This window comes from Mesoplodon mirus (genome assembly GCF_964341445.2).
Source record: "Mesoplodon mirus genome assembly, chromosome: 10".
Lineage (NCBI taxonomy): Eukaryota > Metazoa > Chordata > Mammalia > Artiodactyla > Ziphiidae > Mesoplodon > Mesoplodon mirus.
This window is the reverse complement of record NC_138986.1, coordinates 34215733-34228499: the sequence shown is the minus strand read 5'-3', so window position 1 is coordinate 34228499 and position 12767 is coordinate 34215733. Positions and strand designations below refer to the sequence as shown.

The 12767-nt window shown below is 38.0% G+C and overlaps 1 protein-coding gene across 4 annotated transcripts in view; it reads right to left on the bottom strand.

Moving 5' to 3' along the window:
* Positions 1-12767, bottom strand: part of PTPRK (protein tyrosine phosphatase receptor type K) — a 572360-nt gene that overhangs the window by 224065 nt on the left and 335528 nt on the right. For all 4 annotated transcript variants that reach the window (XM_082633381.1, XM_082633383.1, XM_082633382.1 and 1 more), the window contains exon 7: positions 2920-3213. In XM_082633381.1, coding sequence (XP_082489507.1) covers positions 2920-3213 — 294 coding nt within the window. The remainder of the gene's footprint in view (positions 1-2919; positions 3214-12767) is intronic.

The following is a 12767-nucleotide window of genomic DNA, read 5'->3' as shown; positions in this document are numbered from 1 at the left end:
TATGCCCAGTAGTGGGATTGCTGGGTCATACGGTAGTTCTATTTTTAGTTTTTTAAGGGACCTCCATACTGTTCTCCATAGTGGCTGTATCAAGTTACATTCCCACCAACAGTGCAGGAGGGTTCCCTTTTCCTCTCCAGCATTTACTGTTTGTAGATTTTTTGATGATGGCAATTCTGACTGGTGTGAGGTGATACCTCATTGTGGTTTTGATCTGCATTTCTCTAATGATTAGTGATGTTGAGCACCCTTTCACGTGTTCGTTGGCAATCTGTATGCCTTCTTTGAAGAAATGTCTATTTAGGTCTTCTGCCCATTTTTGGATTGGGTTGTTTGTTTTTTTTTATATTGAGCTGCATGAGCTGCTTGTATATTTTGGAGATTAATCTTTTGTCAGCTGCTTCGTTTGCAAATATTTTCTCCCATTCTGAGGGTTGTCTTTTTGCCTAGTTTATGGTTTCCATTGCTGTGCAAAAACTTTTAAGTTTCATTAGGTCCCATTTGTTTATTTTGTATTTTATTTCCATTACTCTAGGAGGTGGGTCAAAAAAGATCTTGCTATGCATAAAGAAGATGTGGCACATATATACATTACTCAGCCATAAAAAGGAACAAAATTGAGTTATTCATACAGAGTGAAGTAAGTCAGAAATAGAAAAAGAAATGCCATATGCTAATGTACATATATGGAATCTAAAAAAACAGTACTGATAAACCTAGTGGGAGGGCAGTAGAGAATGGACTTGAGGACACAGCGGGGAAGGGGAAACTGGGATGAAGTGAGAGGGTAGCAATGACATATATACACTACCAAATGTAAAATGGATGGCTAGTGGGAAGCTGTTCCACAGCACAGGGAGATCAGCTGGATGCTTTGTGATGACCTAGAGGGGTGGGATAGGGAGGATGGGAGGGAGGCTCAAGAGGGAGGGGATATGGGGACATATGTATGCATATGGCTGATTCACTTTGTTGTACAACAGAAACTAACACAACATTGTAAAGCAATTATACTCCAATAAAGATATATTTTTTAAAAACCCACAGTTTCATTTATTTGCCATCTCCATTGGCCTTCACACCAATAGCCGATTTCAAATAATTCCTAAGTTAAAAAATTACATTATATTAACAACACATTGTGTGGTACTGTGAATTTTTAAGGATCTATTTTGATGAAATAAGAAAATAAGAAGGCAGATGAGATACTTAAAAGAAAGAAGTTAAGGCACAAAAAGTCACAAGGAAGATCTCTGGAATAGTAAATCAATACTTATTATTTTAATTTGTATATACCTTGTAAGGATTAAATGTAGGCAGAAAAAGGTAATTTTATCAGAAGATATGTGTAGGCAATATCTTCAGCAAAATGGACATAACTATTCATCTTTTTATGTTAGCATTGGATATTAATTTTGGAAGAGTGAGCTACTTCTCAGTTTCCATATTGTCTCCTTTTTAAATTATTTCTCTGACTAGTTGAGGTTGTAGAGTTAAATTGCTTTTCCCCTCAGGAAGTTCATCTACTACAATAAGAATAAGCTGTCACATTACCTAGAATGAAAAAACATAGCTGCACAACAAATTTGAAAAGCAATTTGTGTGATTTAGGCTGAGCCATGGAGACTTACCCAGTGTTTTTGAGGTTAAGCTATTTTTCAACCACAGGATAAATGTATGACACCAATCAGCAAATTACTAGACTCTCTATTGTCTACATCTGAGACTAATGATGGAGCAGTTAAGCTTCCTATTGGTGAGCAATTTTCAATATTAATATATGAAATATATTAATAGTTATAATTAATATATAAATATTAACATATAAAAATTGAGCCAGAATAAAAAATATTTGGGGATGACAGTACGTTAGGTAATTGCACGGATTTTGCTTTGATCTTAGATCAATACTCTTGGTGGGTAGCCTCAGAATACTGTAACTGCTAAACAGATGTTAAAGAAACAAAAGACATTTTACAGGCATTTACATTTTCATAGATCCCTATGGTCTTAGTTTTCAATTTTCAGAACCTAAATCTATAAATGTTCAAGACGCATAGACCCAGGTACTAACTTTGTAGGTGTTTCAACATAATGCATGATGGATAAAAAATGTCTCTTTCAACTGAACTAAAAAATTAAACTATTTTCAACAATAAAATAAACAGTGCACTAAAAGTATACTCTAATAACTTAGACAAACTTTTCAGTGGCTTTTAATAAATAGCTAACATTTTCTCTCATTATAACAATCGTACAATAAGGAACTAGGATGTATGCTTTTATATTACTTTTTATTTCACTTTTTATGCTTTCTTTGTGTTTTCTCCATGTGCTATTATTTTCACCACTTTGTTTCAGGCATTAGGAGGGCAATACAAGGCTTAAAAACATAAGGAAAGCCTCTGTATTTTACAGCTGGGTGCCAAGCTGCTGCACTAATCCTCAACAGCAGGATTTTCTGAATAGGAGGGTTATCTTACTGAGGATTGGCTCAGAGTAACTTTTCTTATGTGTATTATCAGATATGGCCTCTGCACTGACCATAACAAAATGATCGAGGAAGACAATTTACACATAGTAGAAAGGTATTCAACATTTGCTTGAACTGCAAAGGTTTTCTCTCTATATAATACATTCACCTGCATCAAGCAGAGATTTTGGACTAAATACGCAAGCCGAGCAAAATTACCATGCAAGAAAAGACTGTGGATTCATAATACTACTGAAAAATAAAAGAGAAACATTCACACTGCCCTTAAATCAGTCAAATTTATGACATACTTAAGGCTACAACTGGAACTCTTAGAATAGTGTGACTAATCATGTACCAAATAATTAGTACTTTTAATATTGTATGAATATTATATGTCTTATGCTAGATTCCTTCACTGGCAGTGTCCGGCTCTTCAGTCTTACCTGCACATTTGGTTCTGGTGATGAGTGGAGGTCCTGGAAGCCCCGTCCCGCCTTCACCAGGTCTTGTAAGTAGAACACGGATCTCATATTCAGTATCTGGATCCAAATGCCATAATTTATAAGTTGGAGCATTGACTGCATGGGTTTCTGTCCAGGATCCTGATGTCATTCTGTACTCTACTTCTTTCAGAATGATGGGACCATCACCAATGATGGAGTTGGCATTTAGCTGAATCAGCAAATATGTAGGCCCAACGCCAAGCAGCTGGGGAGGAGCAATGGGTCTTGGTGGTTCTAGGAGAGACAAATGTGCAATCTCATTACTTAAAAATCCAAACGACTATAGTACATAGATATAGTAATATCTCTTGAAGTCTAAAGGCCTAAGGAATAATTTATTTAGGAGTTCATAATAAATACTTAAAATTGGGAAGGAGTGGTCTGGAAACTGTACTTTTAAAGAGCAAATACTTTCACAGATGGAATATGACCCTTTTACCACAAGTTTTCTTTTATTAAAAACATACCTCTCCGGGAGATAAATTTGTAAAGACACGGTAACCAAGGGAAATAAAGAGAAAATATTTAGAGATGGATAGCTCTGATTAGCTACTAAACACCGTACAGTTGATCTTTGACATTCTTGGCGTACTAAGACCTTTACAAATCTCGAAATTAATTAATACTGCTATAACTCATTTCGTTCATGAAATATGGCCAAATATTGTTTTTGTTTTTGCTGGGTTTGTTTTTTTCTTTCTTTTTACTTCTGCAGACTTCCTGCAGATGAAATGAAAAGAAGGCACAGCAAAGCTGAACTCAGGGGCTGATGCCTGGTGCTGACTTGTTTCCATACATCCACCTCTCAGTGTAGGAAAATGAAATTTACATGGAGGAAAATCACAAATCATTGTATATATCACTGGCCTTTGGGAGTAGCATGTGATAAGGCAATGCATCAAGTATTAAACTCAAATGTCAAAGGTACACTAATTTAATTTTGAATAGCTTACATAATTTGCTTGAAAGAAACTTTGGGAAACATTATACCAATGTTTGAACTTATGGAAATGATGAATAATGAATTAGAGCATTTTTTCCCTTAACAACAATGAGGTGAAATTTGATACTGAATTTTATGGACCCCATAGCTCTAGCTTGTCCATATGGTCTCTAATTAGTACATTGCTATCAGGTGGGATCTTCTTTGAATCTCTGGAAGAACATTTATTGGCAAGGCCAAAAGACTTTAAAGGAAAGTGTTAATCTATAAAAAGTGATAACTGTCCCTAAATTCTTTTTTGTGGTACGTGGGCCTCTCACCACTGTGGCCTCTCCCGTTGCGGAGCACAGGCTCCAGACGTGCAGGCTCAGCGGCCATGGCTCACAGGCCCAGCGGCTCCACAGCATGTGGGATCTTCCCGGACTGGGGCATGAACCCGTGTCCCCTGCATCGGCAGGCGGACTCTCAACCACTGCGCCACCAGGGAAGCCCCCCTAAATTCTTTTGAAGGTATTTTTAAAATGAGTTAAAGCAAATTATATGCAGAAAAACTATTAAATGGGAGGAGCTTCAAGATGGCGGAAGAGTAAGACGTGGAGATCACCTTCCTCCCCACAAATACATCAGAAATACATCTACACGTGGAACAACTCCTACAGAACACCTACTGAACGCTGGCATAAGACCTCAGACTTCCCAAAAGGCAAGAAACTCGCCACGTACCTGGGTAGGGCAAAAGGAAAAACAGAGACAAAAGAATAGGGACGGGACCTGCACCAGTGGCAGGGAGCTGTGAAAGAGGAAAGGTTTCCACACACTAGGAAGGCCCTTCGCGGGCGGAGACTGCAGGTGGCGGAGGGGGGAAGCTTCGGAGCCGCGGAGGAGAGCGCAGCAACAGGGTGTGCGGAGGGCAAAGCGGAGAGCTTCCCGCACAGAGGATAGGTGCCGACCGGCACTCACCAGCCCGAGAGGCTTGTCTGCTCACCCGCCGGGGCAGGCAGGGTCTGGGAGCTGAGGCTCAGCTTCGGAGGTCAGATCCCAGGAGAAGGCTTTTTCTTGCCTCCTTGTTTCCTGGAGCATGAGGACAGGGGATTCAGAGCGCCGCTTAAAGGAGCTCCAGAGACGGGGGCGAACTGTGGCTAACAGCGCGGATCCGAGAGACGGGCATGAGACGCTAAGGCTGCTGCTGCCGCCACCAAGAAGCCTGTGTGCGAGCACAGGTCACTATCCACACCTCCCCTCCCGGGAGCCTGTGCAGTCCACCACTGCCAGGGTCCCGTGATCCAGGGACAACTTCGCCGGGAGAACACACAGCGCTCCTCACGCTGGTGCAACGTCACGCCGGCCTCTGCCGCCGAAGGCTCGCCTTGCACTCTGTACCCCTTCCTCCCACCGGCCTCTGTGTGCCAGAGCCCCCGAATCAGCTGCTCCTTTATCCCCGTCCTGTCTGAGAGAAGCACACACGCCCTCAGGCGACCTACATGCAGAGGTGGGTCCAAATCCAAAGCTGAACCCCAGGAGCTATGCAAACAAAGAAGAGAAAGGGAAATCTCTCCCAGCATCCTCAGGAGCTGCGGATTAAATCTCCAAAATCAGCTGGATGTACCCTGCATCTGTGGAATACCTGAATAGACAACGAACCATCCCGAATTGAGGAGGTGGACTTTGTGAGCAACGATATATATATATTTCCCTTTTTCTCTTTTTGTGAGTGTGCATGTGTATGCTTCTGTGAGTGATTTTGTCTGTATAGCTTTGCTTTTACCATTTGTCCTAGGGTTCTGTCGGTCCGTTTTTGTTTTTGCTTTTTTGTGGTATGCGGGCCTCTCACTGTTGTGGCCTCTCCCGTTGCGGAGCACAGGCTCCGGACGCGCAGGCTCAGCGGCCATGGCTCACCGGCCCAGCCGCTCCGCGGCATGTGGGATCTTCCCGGACCGAGGCACCGTCCCACGTCCCCTGCATCAGCAGGCGGACTCTCAACCACTGCGCCACCACGGAAGCACTGTTTTTGTTTTTTAGTATAGTTTTTAGCGCCAGTTATCATTGGTGGATTTGTTTTTTGGTTTGTTGCTCTCGCCTTTCTTCTTTTTTTATTACTTTAAAAAGATTTTTTTAATAATTATTTTTTATTTTAATAACTTTATTTGATTTTATTCTATCTTCTTTCTTTTTTTTCTCACTTTTATTCTGAGCCGTGTAGATGACAAGCTCTTGGTGCTCCAGCCAGGTGCCAGGCCTCTGCCTCTGAGATGGGAGAACCAAGTTCAGGACAATGGTCCAAAAGACACCTCCCAACTCCACGTAATATCAAACGGCGAAAATCTCCCAGAGATCTACGTCTCAACGCCAAGACCCAGCTCGACTCAATGACCAGCAAGCTACACTGCTGGACACACTATGCCAAACAACTAGCAAGACAGGAAAACAACCCCACCCATAGCAGAGAGGCTGCCTAAAATCATAATAAGGCCACAGTCACCCCAAAAGACACCACCAGGCATGGAACTGCCCACCAGAAAGACAAGATCCAGCCACATACACCAGAACACAGGCAATAGTCCCCTCCACCAGGAAGCCTACAAAACTCACTGAAACAACCTTAGCCACTGGGGGGCAGAAACGAAAAACAACGGGAACTATGAACCTGCAGCCTGCAAAAAGGAGACCCCAAACACAGTAAGTTAAGCAAATTGAGAAGACAGAATCACACAGCAGATGAAGGAGCAAGATAAAAACCCACCAGACCTAACAAATGAAGAGAAAATAGGCAGTCTACCTGAAAAAGAATTCAGAATAATGGTAGTAAAGATGATCCAAAATCTTGGAAATAGAATGGAGGAAATACAAGAAACATTTAACAAGGACACAGAAGAACTAAAGAGCAAACAAACAGTGATGAACAGCACAATAAATGATATTAAAAATTCTCTAGAAGGGATCAATAGAATAACTGAGGCAGAAGAACAGATAAGTGATCCGGAAGGTAAAATAGTGGAAATCACTACTGCAGAGCAGAAGAAAAAAGAATGAAGAGAACTGAGGACAGTCTCAGAGACCTCCGGGAAAAGATGAAACACACCAACATTCGAATTATAGGGGTCCCAGAAGAAGAAGAGAAAAAGAATGTGACTGAGAAAATAGTTGAAGAGATTCTCTAATATGGGAAAGGAAACAGTTAATCAGGAAGCACAGAGAGTCACATACAGGACAAATCCAAGGAGAAACACGTCAAGACACATAGTAATCAAACTATCAAAAATTAAATACAAAGAAAAAATATTAAAAGCAGCAAGGGAAAAACAACAAATAACATACAAGGGAATCCCCATAAGGTTAACAGCTGATCTTTCAGCAAAAACTCTGCATGCCAGAAGGGAGTGGCAGGACATATTTAAAGTGATAAAAGGGAATAACCTACACCCAGATTACCCAGCAAGGATATCATTCAGATTTGACGGAGAAATTAAAATCATTACAGACAAGCAAAAGCTAAGAGAATTCAGCACCATCAAACCAGCTTTACAACAAATGCTGAAGGAACTTCTCTAGGCAAGAAACACAAGAGAAGGAAAAGACCTATAATAACAAACCCAAAACAATTAAGAAAATAGTAATAGGAACATACATATCGATAATTACCTTAAATGTAAATGGATTAAATGCTCCAACCAAAAGACATAGACTAGCTGAATGAATACAAAAACAAGACCTGTATATATGCTATCTACAAGAGACATACTTCAGATCTAGGAACACATACAGACTGGAGTGAGGGGATGGAAAAAGATATTCCATGCAAATGGAAATCAAAAGAAAGCTGGAGTAGCAATTCTCATATCAGATAAAATAGACTTTAAAACAAAAACTATCACAAGAGACAAAGAAGGACACTACCTAATGATAAAGGGATCAATCCAAGAAGAAGATATAATAATTGTAAATATTTATGCACCCAACATAGGAGCACCTCAATACATAAGGCAAATGCTAACAGCCATAAAAGGGGAAATTGACAGAAATACAATCATAGTAGGGGACTTTAAAACCCCACTTTCACCAATGGACAGGTCATCCAAAATGAAAGTAAATAAGGAAACACAAGCTTTAAATGATACATTAAACCACATGGACTTAATTGGTATTTATAGGACATTCCATCCAAAAACAACAGAATACACTTTCTTCTCAAGTGCTCATGGAACAGTCTCCAGGATAGATCATATCTTGGTTCACAAATCAAGCCTTGGTAAATTTAAGAAACTTGAAATTGTATCAAGTTTCTTTTCCAACCACAACGCTATGGGGTTAGATATCAATTACAGGAAAAAATCTGTAAAAAATACAAACACATGGAGGCTAAAGAATATACTACTTAATAACCAAGGGATCAAAGAGGAAATCATAAAATACCTAGAAGAAATCAAAGAGGAAATCATAGAGGAAATCATAAAATACCTAGAAACAAATGACAATGAAAACACGACGACCCCAAACCTATGAGACGCAGCAAAAGCAGTTTTAAAAGGGAAGTTTATAGCAATACAATCCTACCTTAAGAAACAAGAAACATCTCAAATAAACAACCTAACCTTACACCTAAAGCAATTAGGGAAAGAAGAACAAATAACCCCAAAGTTAGCAGAAGGAAAGAACTCATAAAGATCAGGTCGAAATAAATGAAAAAGAAATGAAGGAAACAATAGCAAAGATCAATAAAACTAAAAGCTGTTTCTTTGAGAAGATAAACAAAATTGATACACCACTAGCCCGACTCAACAAGAAGAAAAGGGAGAAGACTCAAGTCAATAGAATTAGAAATGAAAAAGGAGAAGTAACAACTGACACTGCAGAAATACAAAGGATCATGAGAGATTACTACAAGCAACTATATGCCAATAAAATGGACAACCTGGAAGAAATGGACAAATTCTTAGGAAAGCACAACCTTGCAAGACTGAGCCAGGAAGACATAGAAAATATGAACTGACCAATCACAAGTAATGAAATTGGAACTGTGATTAAAAATCTTCCAACAAACAAAACCCCAGGACCAGATGGCTTCACAGGCAAATTCTGTCAAACATTTAGAGAAGAGCTAACACCTATCCTTCTCAAACTCTTCCAAAATATAGCAGAGGAAGGAACGCTCCCAAACTCATTCTACGAGGCCACAATCACCCTAATACCGAAACCAGACAAAGATGTCACAAAGAAAGAAAAGTACAGGCCAATATCACTGATGAACATAGATGCAAAAATCCTCAACAAAATACTAACAAATACAATACAACAGCACATTAAAAGGATCATACACCATGATCAAGTGGGGTTTATCCCAGGAATGCAAGGATTCTTCAATATATATGCAAATCAATCAATGCGATACACCATAATAACAAACTGAAGGAGAAAAACCATATGATCATCTCAATAGATGCAGAGAAAGCTTTCCACAAAATTCAACACCCATTTATGATAAAAAACCTCAAGAAAGTAGGCATAGAGGGAACTTACCTCAACATAATAAAGGCCATATATGACAAACGCACGGCTAACATCATCCTCAATGGTGAAAAACTGAAACCATTTCCACTAAGGTCAGGAAAAAGACAAGGTTGCCCACTTTCACCACTATTATTCAACATAGTTTTGGAAGTTTTAGCCACAGCAATCAGAAGAGAAAAAGAAATAAAACGAAGCCAAATTGGAAAAGAAGAAGTAAAGCTGTCACTGTTTGCAGATGACATGATACTACACATAGAGAATCCTTAAGATGCTACCAGAAAACTACTAGAGCTAATCAATGAATTTGGTAAAGTAGCAGGATACAAAGTTAATGCACAGAAATCTCTTGCATTCCTATACACTAATGATGAAAAATCTGAAAGTGAAATTAAGAAAACACTCCCATTTACCATTGCAACAAAAATAATAAAATATCTAGGAATAAACCTACCTAAGGAGACAAAAGACCTGTATGCAGAAAATTATAAGACACTGATGAAAGAAATTAAAGATGATACAAATAGATGGAGAGATATACCATGTTCTTGGATTGCAAGAATCAACATTGTGAAAATGACTATACTACCCAAAGCAATCTACAGATTCAATGCAATCCCTGTCAAACTACCACTGGCATTTTTCACAGAAGTAGAACAAAAAACTTCACAATTTGTATGGAAACACAAAAGACCCCCAATAGCCAAATCGATCTTGAGAAACAAAAACGGAGCTGGAGGCATCAGGCTCTAGTGGTATCTCGTGAATAATACTAAATTTAAAAAAAAATAATTTTTTTCTCTCCAAAATCACTTGAAGAATATAAAGTTACTCCCATCAAAAATCATGGCTCATTATTGCAACAGCTTTCAAACCAGTTATCAGTAAAATTATATGAACTTGTGCTTCACTACTGCTCCCGTTCAAAGTGGAAATAAAGCAGGACTTCCCTGGCGGTCCAGTGGTTACGTCTCCGTGCTTCCACTGCAGGGGGCATGGGTTCAGTCCCTGGTCTGGGAACTAAGATCCCGCATGCTGCATAGCACAGCCAAAGGGAAAAAAAAAAATAAGCGAAAATAAAGCTAAGATTAAAAAAGATAATTCACATGCTATTTAAACTGTTTACATTTAGAATTATTTCTATTTCTATGGAAAAGTAGTGCTTAACACCTGATTTATAAACTTTAAGTACAAAATCTCTTCCTTATGGTTTGAAAATTGTTTCAACAATACATAGTCAAAATTGGGTAGAGGGTGAATTATTTCCAATATCACAACTGACTTCAACTGAGAAGTTACAGAAGAAAATGTTTAAATAATACCAAAATAGTTTAGAATTTTCATTTATCAGCTAAAGAAAGATAAAGCTAGACAATTCATATCATGAAGTTTTACCAACTAGTCTAACAACTGTATTTCAAGTTCACAAAATTTTGGTAGACAAACAGAACATTGATATACTTTCTGAACCTTAAACTAAAATGAAACTGAATAGAGAAATGACTGTAATAGAAAAAATGTAAATATCTTCCCAGACTATCTAAATGTTGCACATATTTTAAGAAGCAATCTGTATTTTGCGAATAAACTGAGCTGCGTCATATGTGCAATGTTTGTTTTCATTCCAGATGGCTCATATACTGACTAATCTAAGTAGGAAATGATGCTAAATTCACAGCTTACTGGGGTTCTAACCCAGAGCAGCAATGCCTCACTCACATTATAGCTGAACAATAACCTGAAGAGGTCTGATATTTAACATGACAGAACAATTTGTCAAATGAATTATAAATAACAAGCCTTGGTTATTAATCTATAAATTTATGGGTATTGTGAAACCTGACCTAATAAGTGTATATTGAATGTTAAATCTCACCCATCAAAACCCTGCACATCACTGTCATGGAAAATGAGAAAACAGAAGAGGAGAGCAGAAGATGGAAGTGAGAGGAGGGGGAACGCACTACAAAACATATTATTAGAAACAAGTGAAAAAGTAAAGCATAACATTTCTTCTATCACTTCTATCTTTAAAGAAATGACATGTAAAAGAAAATGAAATTTAAGGTCAAGAGATCTAGTTTCAAAAAATGCATACACTAATAGCTGAGTAAACTTGAATTTGTTATTTAACTTCTAAGCATTACAATTTCCTCATTGGTAAACTAGGCATAATTTTAAGAATTTTAAAAGACTTCACATTTCTAAATATGTCAACAAGCCCTGTATTTGATGCTATTTTGTTTTGTTTTGTCTCTGCCAGAGAGCATATAAATTTTAAAATGGAAAATTAATATTCAACACTAGTGTTTTGTGTACATGAAGAACTGAGTTTGATGTAATCAGGTTCTTGGCCCAAAGAAGGGCACCAATTCACTCTGATCAGTTTTACATCTCACTTACAATGGTCAAGCCAACAAAAGGAGCAGTCCAGTAATCAAAGCAGTAGCTCAGATTTGGAACTGTGGCAAAGTTCAGAGAGGCTTAAAAACATATACATTGACTAACAGCATGATTATAAGTGAAACCTAGCATTAATGAGACTAATATACCTATACATATTAAATTTTTATGGTGGAGGTAAAAAGTAGCCTCATATTAGCATATGCATTTTGTATTTAGGCCCTTGAGAACAAGGAGGCTTATTTATAAAATCTCTATTCATTTCAATAAATTATGCGTGAATTTTAATCAGTTAGCAAATGAACAAGTAATTGTTCAGCAGCAATATTAATATTCTTCATAACTTAATACACTATCAGACCCAGAGGTGTGGTGTGAATAAATCCCAAATGTACAGTAGGTAACAACTGAAGCATGCAATCCCCAAAATACAAGATAAACTTTGCCGATGTTACCAACTAACTTTCTATTAATGACTTATATTCATTATTCTAGAGCTAAACCTATTATAAAATTGCACTTATACATTCAAATTGCTTTGTCTTTTTTATTTCAAATAATTTTTAAGTGTCTTGAAATCAAGGTAAGTCATTATGAAAGAGTATTCTCATCCAATTATTCCTATTACAATGCTATATTACAAACATATGTGTCACTTATCAACATTGAGTTAATAAAATGCAAAATCAGATGTAGAAGCTATGAAGCTAGAAAAAGTCACTCAACAAAGTAAATATCAAGTAAATGACACTTCTACATTTGTCTTTCCAAATACATATATTAAATACCTCTCAATTCTATCTCCTTCCAAATTGTTTTATTTACTTGTCAAAGAAGCCTTGACAAAAAAGTATCTCGAGATTAGCCTTCTCACTTTAGAAGCAGGCAATGACAATGCCTTTGTCTCCTAAGGCCGCTGTAACAAATTAACACAAATGTG